Here is a 19,202-nt window from a genome sequence, read left to right as displayed (position 1 = left end):
GGGTCTTTAAATCTGCTCCTTGTAACAAAGTTGCAGTTCTTTTGGAGCAGTGCCGCTGTCCTCGGGAGTTTCTTGTCTTTTTCGAAGCAGGGCAGTCCTCAGAGGATTCAGAGGTCGCTGGTCCCTTGGAAAGCGTCGCTGGAGCAGGGTTCTTTGGAAGGCAGGAGACAGGCCGGTAAGTCTGGGGCCAAGGCAGTTGGTGTCTTCTGTTCTTCCTCTGCAGGGGTTTTTCAGCTCAGCAGTCCTTCTTCTTGTAGTTGCAGGAATCTGTTTTTCTAGGTTCAGGGGAGCCCTTAAATACTAAATTTAAGGGCGTGTTTAGGACTGGGGGGTTAGTAGCCAATGGCTACTAGCCCTGAGGGTGAGTACACCCCTCTTTGTGCCTCCTCCCAAGGGGAGGGGGTCACATCCCTAATCCTATTGGGGGAATCCTCCATCTGCAAGATGGAGGATTTCTAAAAGTTAGAGTCACTTCAGCTCAGGACACCTTAGGGGCTGTCCTGACTGGCCAGTGACTCCTCCTTGTTGTTTTCTTTGTTTCCTCCAGCCTTGCCGCCAAAAGTGGGGGCCGTGGCCGGAGGGGGCGGGCAACTCCACTAAGCTGGAGTGTCCTGCGGTGCTGTGACAAAGGGGTGAGCCTTTGAGGCTCACCGCCAGGTGTTACAGCTCCTGCCTGGGGGAGGTGTTAGCATCTCCACCCAGTGCAGGCTTTGTTACTGGCCTCAGAGTGACAAAGGCACTCTCCCCATGGGGCCAGCAACATGTCTCTAGTGTGGCAGGCTGCTGGAACCAGTCAGCCTACACAGATAGTCGGTTAGGTTTCAGGGGGCACCTCTAAGGTGCCCTCTGTGGTGCATTTTACAATACAATGTACACTGGCATCAGTGTGCATTTATTGTGCTGAGAAGTTTGATACCAAACTTCCCAGTTTTCAGTGTAGCCATTATGGTGCTGTGGAGTTCGTGTAAAACAGACTCCCAGACCATATACTCTTATGGCTACCCTGCACTTACAATGTCTAAGGTTTTGCTTAGACACTGTAGGGGCACAGTGCTCATGCACTGGTACCCTCACCTATGGTATAGTGCACCCTGCCTTAGGGCTGTAAGGCCTGCTAGAGGGGTGTCTTACCTATACTGCATAGGCAGTGAGAGGCTGGCATGGCACCCTGAGGGGAGTGCCATGTCGACTTACTCATTTTGTTCTCACTAGCACACACAATCTGGTAAGCAGTTTGTCTGTGCTGAGTGAGGGGTCTCTAGGGTGGCATAATACATGCTGCAGCCCTTAGAGACCTTCCCTGGCATCAGGGCCCTTGGTACCAGAGGTACCAGTTACAAGGGACTTATCTGGATGCCAGGGTGTGCCAATTGTGGAATCAATGGTACATTTTAGGTGAAAGAACACTGGTGCTGGGGCCTGGTTAGCAGGGTCCCAGCACACTTCTCAGTCAAGTCAGCATCAGTATCAGGCAAAAAGTGGGGGGTAACTGCAACAGGGAGCCATTTCTTTACAGTCATCAATGAGTTCACATATCCTCCCCCTTAGAAGCCACCAGCATCCCCCTGTCTCAGGACCTTTGCTGCAAACTTGCCTCCTTTTTCCACCACAAGATCCAGGACATCTACAACAGCTTCCTCTCGGAAAATCCTGGCACCAGAACCTGTGACCGACCCACCCCCCAAGAACCCACCCAGGCATCCACAGCTTGTTCACGCTCACCACAGAGGAAACAGTCAACATCATATACAACACCTACTCCTGAGCCCCCTCAGACCCCTGTCCGCACCACATATACATCAGAGCCAGCGCATACATTGCCCCGAGCTCTGTAACACAATCAACTGATCCATCAACACTTGCACCTTCCCTGAGGACTGGAAACATGCCGAAATACACCCTCTCCTGATGATACCTTCGGCTGACCCATCAGAACTAAAGAATGTCTGGCCCATCTCACTGCTACCCTATATCCTGCCAAAGTGATGGAGAAAGCAATCAATGCACAACTACAGAATTCCATTGAGGCCAACAACTCCCCGGACAGCATCCTGTGGGTGTAATGTGTGGCAAACTCCTTCATATATGTTCACTTGTGTTAGTAGCTATGCAGGGTCTAGCAGTTGTTGTATCCTTGTCATAGGTACTACTTAATGTGCATAGGAGTGGAGTAACACCCACAGGGCTCATTGCCATGCTCCTGACCTATTGTTGAAATCATCACTGAACCTGTTCCTGTAATCACTGCATTATTTTACTGAAACTCCAACAAAGATGGATTAAAAAAAATAGAGAGGTCCTGGCCTGGCAGTTCGGGACTAGACAGTTTCTACTGAAGTAGGACCAGTCCCATTTATCAGGGATAGCATACTGGGAAAATGCACTACTATGCAGAGCTCAAGAGATTAAAAAAAGGATGGGATTAATTCAAGTATTCCACATATCACTTTGTATTTCTAATGAGTGACCCAAAGTAGGACGTTTATGCACAGACATAGGTTCCATTTCCACTATGCTGTACAGCTCAAGGTGCACCACACTAAGGAGGCCCAACAAGGTTGAACTCTGTTTGGGGTTGCTTGTTTTCCCATCTAGAAAAGACCTGCCCTTTCAGCTCGGCCTGGAGTGTTCCTAGTGGAGTAGGACCAAGTACAATTTGCATATAACTGATTTAGGTTTACAGTAGCACAGTGGGTCAAACAAACAATGGACTGGAAGGCGTCTCAAGCAATTACCAGTGGTTAAGAATAATTCAAGAATTCTAATCAAACTTTTTTGTCCTTCCTGCTCCAAACAACATCTTTCATGGAAGAATCAGTACAAACTGGATTGCTACTACTGATTGCGCCATGGTGAACAATTCTTGCTGTCAGGTCTCAATCAGCTCTATTACCTCTCAAGCCAGCTATTCACTCCCCAGAGAGACTGAGGACAACTTTAGGAAAATAAGACCACATCACCTAATATTCCAGGAGGCACAACTACGCAACCTTGCATAGCAGCCAGTTCACTGTAACATCCCCCCCACCTTTTATTTTCCAAGCATTTACCCATCTCCAAACTGTTAAAGAGGCCTCAGAGATAAGATTTTAATGGAGCCTTTTTTAAGAGATTGAAAACGACTCAACCAGAAAAACCCTTCACTGGGTCTGCGATAACTTCCGGAATGCTAACTAATCTAATCCTCCTAGTGATCAGAAGATACTAAAGGTATTTAAAAAGATCTTACCTCTTCTTGAAATAATGTGCGTCACAATCTTAAATATTCTGCGATCTGTTTCACATCAACAGTCTGCCCCAACCTCAGGCTCACTAAATACGAGCCTACTACAAGTCAATCTCTAAATTGCCCATTTGCTTCAATCACCTAATTTCTAACTATATAATCTAAGTGCCTATTGTATACTCTTGTTTTCAGGATTTAGCGCAATGGTGAATTTCTATGTAATTTGCTCTGTTGCTGCTCAGCTTTTGATAGCTACAGAGCAATGTTCAATTAAACAACAATAATGAACAATAAAGTATCCCAGTCAAACCAAATAGATCTTTAAAGTCCTCCTGTACAAAGGCTGATTTCAAAACGTGAAACTTATTAAGACTGTCTGATCTTTTTTTCAGCTCCATACCTTTGTAGTTGTTGCAAAAACACACTGTCGGCACAACCATTTTTCATCAGAGGCAATCACATCTGAATCAATATTTGGCGTGTGGCATAGCTGGTGATAACCTAAAGAAAGAATTTAGCTATGATTAATATACATGCACAGTAATACATAATCAGACTATACATATATTCCTATAACAACTATAACAAATATAACAGGATGCTTGGTTCACACTGGAATTGTCAGATTGAAGTTGGGGATTAAGGCCTGCTGCTTGCATTTTTTAATTGAAAACTTAGGAATAGGTTCAAAACTACAAACATATCATCAAAACACCATGTGCCCCACTGAAGAGAGGTATGACAATACTTGTAAGTTAGCAAGTTAAAATTACATTCAAATTTTATAATAACAGAATGTCAAGAACACAATAAAGAAAATGTCTCATCAGGGCTTTAAAAAACGACAAAAACGGAAAGAGCATCAGGCATCTGCAGTAGTCATTTTATTAATGCATTCTGATGAAGAAAATTTGCAGACTGCAGTGGGGCATATTGCATCCGGATGGACGCAAAGTCCATGGGCTGCATGAAGAGCTGCACACTAGCTTGCAGGAGAAATGCAAGCCAAGGAGGCAATGGCAGTTAAAGGGAAGAAGGCAAAGAAACGCAAAGGAGGCCTTAAATTACAAAAGCTGGAACAGCCATAATATATGTGGACTGATGAAACCTGCTGTGCAGCAAAAATCTAAACAGTGGATGAATGCAGAACAAATCAAACATTCACCCCAGTCACAGATTTGATTTAATCCATCTTTTTTTTCCTCTCCATGCCACCTCAGTTTGGACCCAGCAATATGCAAATCAGTCTTGATCCTTGTAGGAAAGTACCCTCTTTTTAGCATGGTTAACACCACTTTTTGCCTGCTATCAGTCTGTTTTGACTGGGATCACTGGGATCCTGCTAACCAGGACCAGAGTGACTGTGCTCCCTCCCCCTAAATTTGGTTGTTACTGACTTTGTACACCCCATAATTGGCTTACTGGTTCTCCCCAGTTAAGTCCCTAGTACATGGTACCTAGGTACCCAGGGCATTGGGGCTTCAGGGTTTACCCATGGGCTGTCGCATGTATTATGTTTTCCAGGGGAGCCCATGTAAAATATGTCTGCAGGCCTGCCATTGCAGTCTGCGTGAAAAGGTGCATGCACACTTTCACTACAGGTCACTGCACCAGCTTCATTGTAAGTCACCCCCATGGCAGGCCCTCCTAGCCCAGAGGGCAGGGTGCCAGTACCTGTGTGTGAGGGCACTCCAGCTCCATTTCCCTGCACTTCGTAAGTGTGGGGGAGCCATTTTACCCATGTCCTGGACACACCACCTGTGTCCAGCTACATAATGGTAACTCCGAACTTGAGCATGTTTGGTATCAAACATGTTGCAATCATACCCCAATACTGTTGCCGGTATTGGTTGATGGATTCCATGCACTCTGGGGGCTCCTTAGAGGACCCCCAGCATTGCTCCTACCATTTTCCAGGGTTTTTCAGGCAGCCCGCGCTGCTGCCATCCTACAGAAGGAAGGCAGAACAAAGGATTTCCTTTGGGAGAGAGAGGAAACACCCTTTTCCTTTGGAAATAGGTGTTACAGGGCTTGGAAGGGTTAGCCTCCCCAAGCCACTGGTATGCTTTGAAGGGCACATTTGGTGCACTCCTTCATTAACCCGTTTGCACCAGTCCCTGCTCTGGCGCGAAACTGGACAATGGAAAGGAGAGTGACTACTCCCCTCTCCATCACCACCCCGGGGGTGGTGCCCAGAGCTCCTCCAGGTGGCCACTTGATTCTGCCATCTTGGTTCCAAGGTGGGCAGAGGTCTCTGGGAGCATCTGAGTGGCCAGGTCAGGCAGGTGACATCGCAGCCCCCTCCTGGTAGGTGGTCACCCTGCTAGGTGACCAACCACCCTTTTCTGGGCTATTTAGGGTCTCCCTCTTGGGTGGTTCCTCAGATTCGACACGCAATATTCCAGCAGAATTCCTCTGCAATGTTTACTTCATCTTCTGGCCACTGGAATTGCAACTGGACCCTCCAGGAACCGACAATCTGCATCTACAGCAACAACACTGCTCTACAATATTGTTTCTCTGGTTCCTTCCAGCAACTGCAACATTTCCCTGGCTGTGCATCCTCTGAGGGCGATGAGTCTTCAGTCTTCACAAGAAGCGAGAAGGAATCTCCTTTGGAGTGAAGGAGTCACTCCCCTGCATCCGCAGGCACCAACTACAATGACAACCGGCTGCGTGGATCTCCTCTCCTCCAGAGCTGCGTGGATCCTGCATCACGGGTGGTGGTGGTCTGGAGTGGTTCCCTTGGTCCTCTCTACCAGCTGTCCAACTTGGGAGATGGTAAGCCCATGCCTCTCCACACACCCAGTGGATTGCGTCTCTTGCAACTACCAGGGCTTGTTGGCATCTCCTTCAAGGGATCTTCATGCTCCGTGTAGCCCCAGCCCCCAGCACTCATCCCTGCGACACACAGCCCTCTCCGTGCTTCTCCAGCATCATGGAACTTATTTCTAGGTGTGCTGCGTGGGCCTCACCGTGATTTGTGTGCTTACTGCCTGTGGGGGCTGCCCCCTCTTCCTGTGACTCTCCTCACAGCGGAGGGTCACCCGGGACTCCCCTCCATCGGTTGAGTCCCCCTAGACCTTGCTGGTCCCCGGCAGCTCTGCATTTCTTCTTCCACACCACTTGCCTTTGCCAAGGCTTGTTAGTGGTATTTCAACACCACTGGCAGACTGTAATCCTTCCAGCGTGGTACGTCGACTGCATCAGGAACTTTTCGCCTGCTCCAGTGCTGCACTGCTGTCTTTGTTCACCGTCGACCTGCTCCTGCATCCACAGAAGCTGGGTAGTGGCTCCTGTCACGACCGGACACTCCAATGTGAACTGGGCTTGGTCCCCTTCCTTTACAGGTCTTCCTCTACCAGGATTTACCTTTGGTTTCTTGCAGTCTTGTCTGGGTCAAAATCCTCTTCTGAGGTTTGGGGAGAACCAGATACTTCCCTCTTTTCTCCTGGTCGCTGGGGGGTACTCTGGTCATCATTACCTTTTGTGGTTTCGAGTTCCTCCAGCTCCCCTCTACCGATTCCACTTTATTAGTATATGGTTTGGTTCCCCCTACAGGGCCTTCAGTATTTACTATTGTTTTCACTGTTTTCTATTGCCTTTTATGCTAATTCCTGATTTCTAATGTGTACGTAATAGTGTGTTTACTTGCCTCCAGTTAGGGAATTGCCTATTCAGTATTTTAGTACTTGTGTTACTATAAAAAAAAGTACCTTTATTGTTGTAACACCAAGTGGTTCTTTCATGTGTGTAAGTGCTGTGTGACAACAGTGGTGTTCATAAGCTTTGCACGTCACTTAGATAAGCCTTGGCTGCTCATCCACAGCTACCTCTAGAAAGCCCTGGCTTCCTAGACACCATCTACACCTCACTAACAGGGGATACCTGGACCTGGTATAAGGTGATAACACCATAGGTGCTCACCCCACACCAGGCAAGATTCCTACCATCCTGTTCTCCAGGGGAACAGTCCAGTCAAAACTGCCATGCCAGGACCTCCCTGGATCAGAAACAAGGATCCTGGGATCGGTTTCAAAGTATCACTCCTCAAGCCAGACTAGCTTTAAACCAGTGGCACAGTGAGCATGGGACCCATACCTGGGCATACCCCTCCCACCTAGGGAGACAAAAGCCAAAAAGAACAGATGATGGACGGAATGTGGAACAAATCAAACGTTTACCCCCAGTCACGGATCTGGGTTTAGTCTATCCATGCAGCAAAAATCAGCAAAAATAGGCTTGTGGCAAAAGCAGAAAGGCAAACATACAATTTCCCCAAAATATCTACGTTCTCCAAACGAAGTTAACACTGTTACATTGGATCCACATAAACATGTTGCCTTTTACAAACATCACAATGATTTGTAACTTATAAAGCCAAAGTTTCTTAATTTTATACATGAGATCAGGATAACGTGATTCAACGTCATAAAGAGTTGAAGTATAATAAGTGTGTCAGAGGCTTGAAAAATCTTTTAAACATCTTGTTTGTGGGTTTTTATACGATTACTGTCCTGTAGTGGTTTAACAACGAAGGTATTGAAAGTCCAAAAACTTTGATATCAACACATCACTGGTTAACCTCTCAGAGTACACTGCAGCAATCTGTATCAAAGATTTCTCAATACTTTCCAGCTTATCAGTAGGTGTGTTATGCCTAGACCTAGTAAGGTACACCTTGTGTGCACGGACCAGAAGTGCAGAATCACCATAACTTGGCTGAAAAGATCTCCAATTCCATCTGGTTAAGTCTGGGCATCAAGACTGGACCAAGTTAGGAAACACTTCAAAGGATCAATGGCTTGGGCACAATTAAACACCATTTTCTCCTGAAAGCAACTACCCGGGCAGAGGTCTAGAGCTTATAAATGTTTCTAAGAAAACTGCTCTGCAAAGTTCAACATACTGGAGTTAGGTCCATAAAGTGTGCTTAGCAAAGTAGAAAATGAATACGTCCCAATTTAAAAACCATAGACATTATTATGGAGGATCAAGTAGCTCTTTGACACTTGAAGTCCATTTCTCTATTGCAAAAACAAATTCAGAGTTACTCTAGACAATTCACTACATCTAGCTTCACATCATTTCAAAAGAACACCCTTTTAATACCACAATTTTTCCTAATAGGATTTGGTTTTCTTCTGAGATTTAGAACTTCTAATTTTTTTTACAAAACATCTGAAAACATTACCAATTGTCTGCAAATGGCAACCTCTCTCCTGGCAATCCGGCCTGAGCCATCTGCAGAGAGCAAACAGGAGACTAAATCACCTCCCTGCCCTAGAATTTCAGATATAGCAGAGGGCAAAGGGAGTGTAATTTAAAACAAGCATTTGCAATGCAATGGGTCTCGCGTTTGAGTAAGAGCTATTAGCGTAAATTCCTAACTGACTTTTCTTGCCACTTGAATTGTAATTGAAAATTAAAACAGTTGACATAAGCGAGTCCATTCAAAGCGTCATGGCCACCAAGAGCATGAGTGCGAAGGAGAGAGAGACCAAAGGAAAAAGAAGTTCGCTCACAGTCAAACGTATCAGCAAACGTGCAATTATCCATGTTACAGGGTCCATGGCCAAGACACTAACAAAATTTCCCCAAAGAGGGACAAATGTAAAACATTTACCAATAATAACAAAGGATTTTTGAAAGGCAAATCAAATCAAATCAAATCATAAACATTTATAAAGCGCGCTACTCACCCGTGCGGGTCTCAAGGCGCTAGGGGGAGGGGGTTACTGCTGCTCGAAGAACCAGGTCTTGAGTAGTCTCCAGAAAGCGGAGTGGTCCTGGGTGGTCCTGAAGATGGTGGGGAGGGAGTTCCATGTCTTGGCCGCCAGGTAGGAGAAGGACCTCCCACCCGCCGTGGTGCGGCGGATGCGAGGGACGGCGGCGAGAGCGAGGTTGGCGGAGCGAAGAGGACAGGTGGGTGTGTAGAAGCTGAGGCGGCGGTTGAGGTATTCGGGTCCCTTGTTGTGGAGGGCTTTGTGTGCGTGGGTGAGGAGTCGGAAGGTGATCCTTTTGTTGACGGGAAGCCAGTGCAGGTGTCTCAGGTGGGCGGAGATGTGGCTGTTGCGGGGTATGTTGAGGATGAGGCGGGCGGAGGCGTTTTGAATTTGTTGCAGACGTTTCTGGAGTTTAGCGGTGGTTCCTGCGTATAGGGTGTTGCCGTAGTCCAGGCGCCTCGTGACGAGGGCGTGGGTCTCGGTCTTTCTGGTGTCGGCGGGGATCCAACGGAAGATCTTTCGGAGCATGCAGAGGGTGAGGAAGCAGGAGGATGATACGGCGTTGACTTGTTTGGTCATGGTGAAAGTGGGTCCAGGATGAAACCGAGGTTGCGTGCGTGGTCTGAGGGGGTCGGTGCGGTGCCAAGGGCCGTGGGCCACCAGGAGACGTCCCAGGCGGTCGGGGTGTTTCCGAGGATGAGGACTTCCGTTTTGTCAGAGTTCAGTTTCAGACGGCTGAGTTTCATCCAATCTGCGATGTCTTTCATTCCATCTTGCAGGTTGGTCTTGGCGCTGGTGGGGTCCTTGGTGAGGGAAAGTATGAGTTGAGTGTCATCGGCGTAGGAGGTGATGATGATGCTGTGTTTGCGTACGATGTCGGCGAGGGGGCTCATGTAGACATTGAAGAGAGTCGGGCTGAGCGAGGAGCCTTGTGGGACGCCGCAAATGATCTCGGTGGGGTCTGAGCGGAAAGGTGGGAGGTAGACTCTTTGGGAGCGGTTGGAGAGGAAGGAGGTGATCCAGTCCAGGGCCTGTCCTTGGATCCCGGTGGAGCGGAGACGGGTTATTAGGGTGCGGTGACAGACGGTGTCGAAGGCAGCCGAGAGGTCGAGGAGGATGAGGGCGACTGTTTCTCCGTTGGCCATCAGGGTTCTGATGTCGTCTGTGACTGAGATGAGGGCGGTTTCTGTGCTGTGATTGGCTCGGAATCCGGACTGAGAGGGGTCGAGTAGGCTGTTGTCTTCAAGGAAGTTGGTAAGTTGCTTGTTGACGGTCTTCGCTATGACTTTGGCAGGGAAGGGGAGGAGCGAGATGGGGCAGAAGTTCTTCAGGTCGCTTGGGTCCGCCGTAGGTTTTTTCAGTAGGGCGTTGACTTCAGCGTGTCCAGTTCTCTGGGAAGGTAGCAGACGAAAACGAGCTGTTGATGATGGTCTGGAGGTGCGGGCGATGATGTAGTCGGCTTTGTTGAAGATGAAGTGTGGGCAGGGGTCCGAGGGGGCACCGGAGTGGATGGAGTTTATGGTGGCTTTGGTCTCTTCCGTGTTGATGTGAGTCCAGGCGTTGAGGGTGATGGCTGGGGTTGTAGGTTCTGTGGTGGGTGGGTGGGTCTGGTGTCCGAAGCTGTCGTGTAGGTCGGTGATCTTACGATGGAAGAAGGTGGCGAGGGAGTTGCAGAGGTCTTGTGAGGGCGTGATGGCGTTGGCGTTAGGGTTGGAGAGCTCTTTTACGACGTTGAAGAGTTCTCTGCTGTTGTGGCTGTTTTTGTCCAGTCTGTCTGTGAAGAAATTTCTTTGGGCGGCGCGGATCAGTTGGTGGTGTTCGCGGGTAGCGTTCTTGAGGGCAGTCATGTTCTCTGCGGTGTGGTCCTTGCGCCAGGCTTTCTCGAGGGTGCGGCAGGTTTTCTTTGATTCCTTAAGGGTGTCGGTGAACACCAGGGTGTTGGTCTGTCTTGGGAGGCGTCTGAGGGGAACGAGGTTGTCTGCGCAGTTGGTGATCCAATTTGGGAGGCTGAGGGCTGCGTCGTCGGGGTCGGAGGGGAAGGTGGGTTGGTTGTCGTTGAGAGTGGAGAGAAGCTGTTCCTCTGGGATTTTGTTCCACTGTCGATGTAGGATGGGTTGTGTGCGGAGGTGGCATGTCTCGCGTCGGAAGGTGAAGTGGACACATCTGTGGTCGGTCCAGTGTATAGCGGAGGAGTGGCTGAAGGATACGTGGTTGCTGGCGGAGAAGATGGGGTCGAGCGTGTGTCCGGCGATGTGGGTGGGGGTGTTCACCAGTTGCTTGAGGCCGAGGTTGGCAAGGTTGTCGAGCAGGGCGGTGGTGTTTGGGTCGTTTTTCTGTTCCAGGTGGAAGTTGAGGTCCCCGAGGAGGATGTAGTCCAGCGAGGCAAGGGCGTGCGGGGAGATGAAGTAGGAGATCGAGTCGCTGAAGAGGGCGCCGGGTCCAGGGGGTCGGTAGATGAGAGTTCCTCTGAGGGTGGTCCTGGGGTCTGTGTGTATCTGGAAGTGCAGGTGTTCGGCAGCGAGGGGGGTGTCTTCGGTGGAGGTGGTGACATTGATGGAGTCCTTGAAGACGATGGCGATTCCTCCTCCTACTTGGTTGGTGCGGTCTTTCCTGGAAATCTTGTAGCCTTTGGGGATGGCTATGGCGATGTCGGGGGCCGAGGAGGCGTTCATCCAGGTCTCAGTGATGAAGGCGATGTCCGGTGGAGTCCAGGAGGTCCCAAAGTTCAACGGCGTGCTTGTGGACCGAGCGTGCATTGATCAGGATGCATTTGAGGTGGTTGTTAGCGCGTGGGCTGGCGGGCGTGGTGTTTTCGCGGTGGAAGGCGAGTTTGCAGGTGTGACATATGAAGGGTCCGTGGGTAAGTTTCGGGTTGGCTTGGAAGCAGGTACTGGAGTGCCCCGGGTTGAGGGCGTGGAGGGGGGCGGGGTCGTAGCGGTGCTGCGGGGTTTGGGAGTGCTGGTGGCCAGGGGTCGTGGCGCTGGGCGCGGTCCAGGTGCGGACGGGCGCAGACGGGCGCAGACGGGCGCAGACGGGCGCAGACGGGCGCAGACGGGCTTGCCTTTGGCGCGCCCGCTGCGCGCGGCCGTCATAAGAGGGAGGAGGGGTCAGCTGGGGGCGGGAGTGGGGCGACGAATGGGAGCAGGGGGGCAGGGGCGAGCAGGAGGTGGCAGCGGGAAAGCGGAGGGTGGGGGGGTCAGGTAGAGGGGAGAAAAGATAGGGGAGGGGGGTTAAAGGTGGCGGGGAGTTAGGAAGAAAAGATAGGAAGATAGGGGAGGGGGGGTTACAGAGGTGGAGGGGAGTAAGGAAGGTCAGAGAGAAGAGTCAGGAGCAGAAGAGAGAAGAGCCCAGAAGAGGGTAAAGAAGAAGAGGAGCGAGGAGCAGAAGAACAGAAGAGAGAAGAGCCAAGAAGAAGGTAAAGAAGAAGAGGAGCAGAAGAACAGAAGAGAGAAGAGCCCAGAAGAAGGTAAAGAAGAAGAGGAGCAGTAGAGAGAAGAGCCAGGGAGAAGGTAAAGAAGAAGAGGAGCGAGGAGTCCAGAGCAGAACAGAGGAGAGAAGATCCAAGAGGAAGGGTAAAGAAGAGGAGGAGAGAAGAGTCAAGGAAGAGGAGTCCGGCAGAAGAGGAGAGCCCTGAGAAGCAGAGGATACAAAGTACACAGAAGAAGAACACAGATGAAGTACCAAGAAGAAGAGTACAGATGAAGAACACAGAAGAAGGACAAAGAAGAAGAAAGCACAAGCAGGTCGCGGTGCAGAAGAGAAGGAAGAAACACAGATGAAGTATACAGAAGAAGAACACAGATGAAGGCAGAAGAAAGAACACGCAGGACGGGGTGCCGGGAAGAAAAGAAGAACACAGATGAAGAATACAGATGAAGAGCACAGAAGAAGATCAAAGATGAAGAAAGAAGCAGGAGAGGAGGTGAGTAGCGCGGGGCAGGGCGAGGGGCTGGGCAGGGGGGGGGGGGGGTACTTACTGTATTTTCGCAGGACTTGCTTGGAGGTTTCAGGAGCCTGGGCTGGTGGAGCTGCAGCGGCAGGGGGAGCGACCTACCCTCTGCAAGCCCACGAACGAGTGATAGTTATGGGCGTGCGATCGGCGAGGTTAAAAGCCCATGGATAGATTACAACAGGTCAAAGCGCTTGCACGCTCGACCTAAAAAATATCTAGTTGCCCATGGGACAGGATGCTTCATTAATCTATTTGTCCTGTAAAAAGAAAAAAAAAAAAACTCCACTTATCCCTTTGATGCCATGCAGTGAGGTGACAAATTAGGGCAGTGATTTAATTATGTAAGAACTCTAATAGACTCTGATTATCCCAGGGATCCATTTATAGCAGGGTCTGGATACTAGCAATTAATTCCCTGATTTTGCTACCTTTCTGCGATCTACACAGTGTAGCTGAAAGTAGCCGGAAGCGGTAGTTCAAGGGCTGGAATGCACTTTTAAGTCTGGCAAACAGTTGTATGACGTAACAACACATGCTTTTACCATGCATGTAAGCATAAATAAGATATGTGAGAATTTTTTGTATATATATATATATATATATATATATATATATATACACATATATACATATTTGATTTATTTCATTTATTTTTTTTGTCCAGTGGTGGTCGTCAATGGGTAGTGATAGTTAAGTCAGCTTTTCCACAGGAAATGTGTTTATTGTGTTGCTGACGAATCTCCACAAAACATTCTCCTAACCGTTCAGTAGTTTCTGAGAAATTAAGGTTGAAAAAAATGTGTATATTCAAATGGCTGGGACCGCGAGAGTCTTGAAAGACTCTTGCAGGAGCAGCAATTTAATAACAGAGTGTTCTGATTAGCCCAGGGAGATTTATTCTCCCTGGGACCATCCCACTCCTGCAGTAGTTGGACTCTCAATGGAGTTAGCGCACTGACTGGTTGCCAGCAACATGGTAAACATGTTGCTGGCAGCCTTTACAGGACTTGGGGCCTGATTTAGAACTCAGCTGATAGATCCCGTCCACCAAAATCTAAATCTCATTGGATATAATGGGATTTAGATTTTGGCGCCGGGATATCCATCACTGATGTGACCGAGCAACCCATCTTTCGAGTTCTAAATCAGGCCCTTCGTCTTCTGTCCTGAAAAAAGAATAAGATAATATAGGGGACAGGGTAGGGATACCCTGACCTCTTAGGCCCCATGAAGGGAACCCAGATAGACCCCCCCTTGGGCCAAATATAATCAACAAAAAATTCTGCGACCCTACAGGATTGAACAAACAAATGGCAGCCGGGCCGCATTCATTAGGTATAGCCCTTGGGAAGCCTACCCCTGGGCTGAATTTAAATTAAAAAAACAAAGAAGATTCCAGAGGCCCTAGGGTTGATTTTCTTAATAAGGAGGGGGACAGGCAGTCCCTCCCCCCCAAACCATTAAAGGCCCCAGTGAGCCCACCACTGGGGCAAAATTTGGTATAAAGGGGAGGTCCCACCTTTCCAAGGCTTCGAGAGACCCCTGGGGTTCACATCCTCCAGGGCCAATTTTATTAGGAGGAAGGTCCGGGGATGTGGGTTGGACACGGCCCCCCTCCCCAACCCTCAAAGGTCCCCAGGGAGCCCACCCCCAGGGCTGCAATTGCAGTAAATTGGTAAGGGGGACCGCACAGCCTTCCCTTCCTCCCTGAGAAATTAATGGCCCTGGGGACCCGGTACCCCTGGGGCTGGCTCAGTATCTATGTACCGGGGAGCCCACCTCCAGGATATATCTGTTTGCCTGCCTGCACCAGCGCAGGCAGGGAAACCTGTCTTTGCTCTCGCTTAGTGGGAGCATTTTTTAATTTACCGCCAAGAGGGAGCAAGCACCAAGCCCGCTCCCTGTGGACAGGAGGTTCAGTGATTTTAAGATCTTGGCTTTCTTAGAATAGTTGTTTACAGATTGAACACTATACGTAATATGTTTATTCTTTTTGTGAACTAGGCTACATGTGAAGTCTATAGTATAGAATCAATGTGGCACTTAACTCATGCTTTCTACACTTAAGATGTCATCAGTGATGACACAGAACAGGTCATAAGTGGTTTAATATGTGAGGTCATAAGCAGTGCATGGCTGGGGCATAAGATATAGTTAGCCCTGTAGCTATTAGTGGTGAATTTCTGTGTTTTTGTTTTAGTTAAAAATGTTAATGTTGTCACTGACAAGTCCACCTAACTAAAACGTTCTTTAATATACATACTTTCCTTAACTATTCTTATCATGCATGGTAAAGGAATATGCATGATAAAGACTTGCATTGTAAAGGCTGCTTGGTTAAAACATTGTTGTAAATTATGGTTTCCACGCAAACTTACAAACTTGCATATTTAGAAGTTTTCACAAGCTTTCCTCTTATCTTTTCACACACTGAGAAAGGCTGAAATTTTCAAGAACTTTTGATTTAATTAAGTATCTATGTGTCTACCTATCTGTCTCACTGCGAATGACTGATTTCTGCTGTTTTTCTAAGAGATATCAGCACAAATAGTCACTGCCAGGGACTACCACAACAATGTTTGTTTTTGAGACCAGAAAATATTTTTGTCTTAAGCCAGTACTTTTGTTACAAGGATGAGGGACCAAATGCTCCCACAACAATGAAGTTTTACAAAAACCAAGTCAGAACAAGACAAGCATTGACAAAACCATAAGGCTGACCATGAACGCTAGACCTATTGACATTGTCACTGCTCACTTATTTTCATCTTTCAATTAATCTCATTCAAACTGGTTTTACACTGATTTTACATGATGAATATTTTTGGGGTAATTACTACATTATATCAAACACTTTTTACTAAATGATGTTTCAAATAAAAATGGAAACTACAAGTTCACTATACTTTAGCAAAACCTTTTTTCTAGTTACATTTTTGTGAACATTTTATTCTGAAAGCAAGGAATCATTGCTTTTAAGTTTCTCTGAGTATTTACCTCTAAACAGACAGCCTTGAGGGAGCACTGTATGTAGGCTTGTATTGTTCAATCTTGCAAGGAAGTGTACACATGTTTATATTGTAACCTCTACCAATAAAGTAATCCAAGCATACAGCATTCACTTAGGAGCGTGCACCCTAATAACAAGCACTGGCAAAACCAATAGGATTCACCTATGTGAAAACTATTGTGCTTGTCAATTTTTGTTCAGCTGTTGCACAGTAGTTGATCTGCTGTGCAGCATGGCTTAAACTTTAATTTTTAAAAAAGTGTTATGATTCGATCAATGCTGGACACATTAATATGCCTTTCTTCCTGTGTCATAGCACATTATTTCATTGTTTGTAAAACTTTAAGCCATGTTGTAAAGCAGTGCAACTGCAGTGCAGCATGTAATAATTTTTTTTTTTTTTTGAAACACTGACAAAGACATGTTTGTTCTGTGCAACAAAAACTACAAAAACGTGGTCATGGTATGGGAGGAGAGCAGGTGGGGCACAACAGGAGAGACTGAGATGAACTGTAGAGGCCATGCGCTCTGTAGAAAATAAAAACAACCAGCATTGTGAGAAGTGAGTGGGGAAATTAATTAAGCAGCAAGGCAGGACGGGGTGGGGGGACAGGGAAGCAAGAGGGAGGGAGGAAGCAATAATGAGGGCGCAATAGCGAGTGAGGGAGGGTGCTAGCAACGATGTGAAAAGAGCACCTGGAGGGGAAAGACGGCCTGCAGATGCACTCAGACGGACAGAGTGCTAGATACCAAATAACCAAAAAAGTACCTTCCGAAGTGCGTAGCCAGTGAAAGGACAATGGCCACTACCCACTGCCAGTGACTGGAAGCTGTACTTGGGTTATGCTCGACAGCATGGACAGGCAAAGCAGGAAGACATGCAAAGTGAAAGCAGACGATATAGTGACCAATCAGAAGCATGGAAAATTAGAGCAACATTGATTCCAACGAATAGTAAGTAAAGTAATGAGCAGGTTCTAAACCCCTTTTAGGATTCCTTTTTTTTTTTTTTTTTTAATGCAAGAGATTTCTCAAGCAAAACACAAACCCTATGCAGGCGAAACCTGATAAAGGATTTACATTAATGAACCATTAGAACAAGTTACTTACCTTCGGTAACGCTTTTTCTGGTGGATACAATAGCTACCTGTGGATTCCTCACCTTATGAATTCTCCCAATGCGCCAGCATTCGACTGAAATTTTTTCTTTCTAGCTCTCCATATTGATGAGGACGTCATAAATAGCACGGCTCCGCATGCAACTCCGCCTGAAGTCATCAGAGCCATAAGTCCGCCTGAAGTCATCAGAGCCATAAGAAGTCCTCACCGGTGTGCCGTGCCTTACAGGTAAACGGGTGAATACCAACATCACAAGCACAACATGTGCCAACTCAATATATTTATAAAAAATCTTTTATATATACAAAAATTATATATGTATACACACATCATTCTATAAACATTCCTTCCCAAAAATATATACCAATATTTTTCATAATACAAACATAAATACAATCAATCCTACTCTTGGTATGACCAGACAGGCAAAAGTGAGGCGTGTGGAACTGTGAGGAATCCACAGGTAGCTACTGTATCCACCAAAAAAAGCATTACTGAAGGTAAGTAACTTGTTCTTCTAATAGAAACAACTACCTGTGGATTCCAAACCATGTGAATAGAATCCCAAAGCAGGAAGTGGAGGAGCCAAGATGGCGACCGGGAAGGACGCTTAAGAAAGCGCTCCGTCTTGGGCTCGCCACCAAAATAACTGCAGGACGCCAACATCCTCGCACAGGAGTGGGACCCACTCTGAGAACCTCTCTCCCCCCGCCGACGGTAACGGAGGCGTTTGTGCGGCCGAGAAAGGAGGTTCCTGAGAGACGACGCCGCCTCGGGAACTGCGGCCGCCATCTTGCCTCGTAGCGAGGCCCGGAGCTCCGTCCCTGAGCCCTGAAGGTGAGGTGGGGGTGCAGCGGCGAGGGGATCCCTTGGCGGGAGGGCAGCAGGCCCACCGCTGGGCCCTGCACCGCTTTGGGCTGCTCCCCCTCCCCCCCCCCCTACCGCTTGATAACTTTTTCTATTGCTGGCCCGGGGCGGAGCGGTGGTGAAGTTGCAGACGGGGACTCTTGGTGGTTCTCCCCCCCCCTAGCCCGTGGACCGGCTGCGAGGCGTGCCCCCCTCCCCTTGGCCGTCTGGGGCGCCGGCGGATCGGGATCAGAGGGGGGGCTTGCTCTCTACGCCCCCTGAACATTACTGGTGGCTCCGGCAACTTTTTTGAACGCTCGTGGGCAACGTGGGAAGCGCTCATTGCAGTAAATTATGTACACCATCATTCCCCTGGCACGGGGATTAGAACCCTGCATGGAAGCTCAAATGAAGGAGCGCGCACATGGCGATCGACGTCGTGAGGATGAGGGGCCCACACCCAGGCCCTGAATTGTCCAGGTCGACTGCAGTAACACTAGGGGCGCGCGGGCTTCGCCGCCCCCCCCCCGCCCCACCATCCGTCGCCCTCCCGCCGGTGCCGGTGGAGGGGCCTGGAACTCACATCAAAGAACTTAGGGCGGTCGGCAACCTAAAGAACTAAAAGCATATTCCGGTGTGGATCCGAGCGGATATACGGCCCTCCATACCTGTCCAACCCGGGGACCGTGGGAGTTCGCATGGGCGCAGAAGGAACAGGGACTCACAAACTGAGACAAAATGGCCGGGAGATCAAAATCAGCGAGGAGTCAAGACCGGGGCACGCATGGACCAGCGCCTGGGGACCAGCAACCCATACCCACTTTACAATCACTGGAATCTACACTTTTGGCCCACTCCACACAATTTGAGAAAGTACTCCAAGCAATCATGGAAACTAAAATTTCATTGGAAAATAGAATCGACACGGTATCACAAGACCTAAATATCCTTAGAGCGGATCACCGCAAACTATCCGACAAAGTGAAGTCAACGGAGGTGGTGCTAAACGAAATGAGCCCCAAAGTAACGGACAACCAAAAACAAATTCTCCGCCTGGATCTAGAAGTAAAAACACTGCAGAGAAGAGCAGAAGAGGCGGAGGGAAGATCACGACGCAACAACATTCGGTTTCTTGGATTTCCGGAAAAATCATTAGATCAAAATTCAGAGATTTTATTGGAACAATGGTTAGCCGAAGTGGTCTTGAATGGAGCCCCATCGAAATTCTTCTCAGTTGAAAGAGCATACAGGACTCCCGGGCGCCCCCCAGTACCGGGCCAGCCCCCAAGACCGCTGATAACCAGGTTCCTGAACGTAAGAGAC

The 19,202-nt window shown here is 48.3% G+C and overlaps 1 protein-coding gene across 7 annotated transcripts in view; it reads right to left on the bottom strand.

The window, feature by feature from the left end:
- MTF2 (metal response element binding transcription factor 2) overlaps positions 1-19,202 on the bottom strand; it is a 411,648-nt gene that overhangs the window by 197,686 nt on the left and 194,760 nt on the right. For all 7 annotated transcript variants that reach the window (XM_069232368.1, XM_069232366.1, XM_069232367.1 and 4 more), the window contains one exon: positions 3,627-3,727. In XM_069232368.1, the coding sequence (XP_069088469.1) occupies positions 3,627-3,727 (101 nt within the window). The remainder of the gene's footprint in view (positions 1-3,626; positions 3,728-19,202) is intronic.

The sequence above is a fragment of the Pleurodeles waltl genome, chromosome 4_2 (assembly GCF_031143425.1).
Source record: "Pleurodeles waltl isolate 20211129_DDA chromosome 4_2, aPleWal1.hap1.20221129, whole genome shotgun sequence".
NCBI lineage: Eukaryota > Metazoa > Chordata > Amphibia > Caudata > Salamandridae > Pleurodeles > Pleurodeles waltl.
Note: the sequence above shows the minus strand (reverse complement) of the source record. Positions and strands in the feature narration are given on the sequence as shown.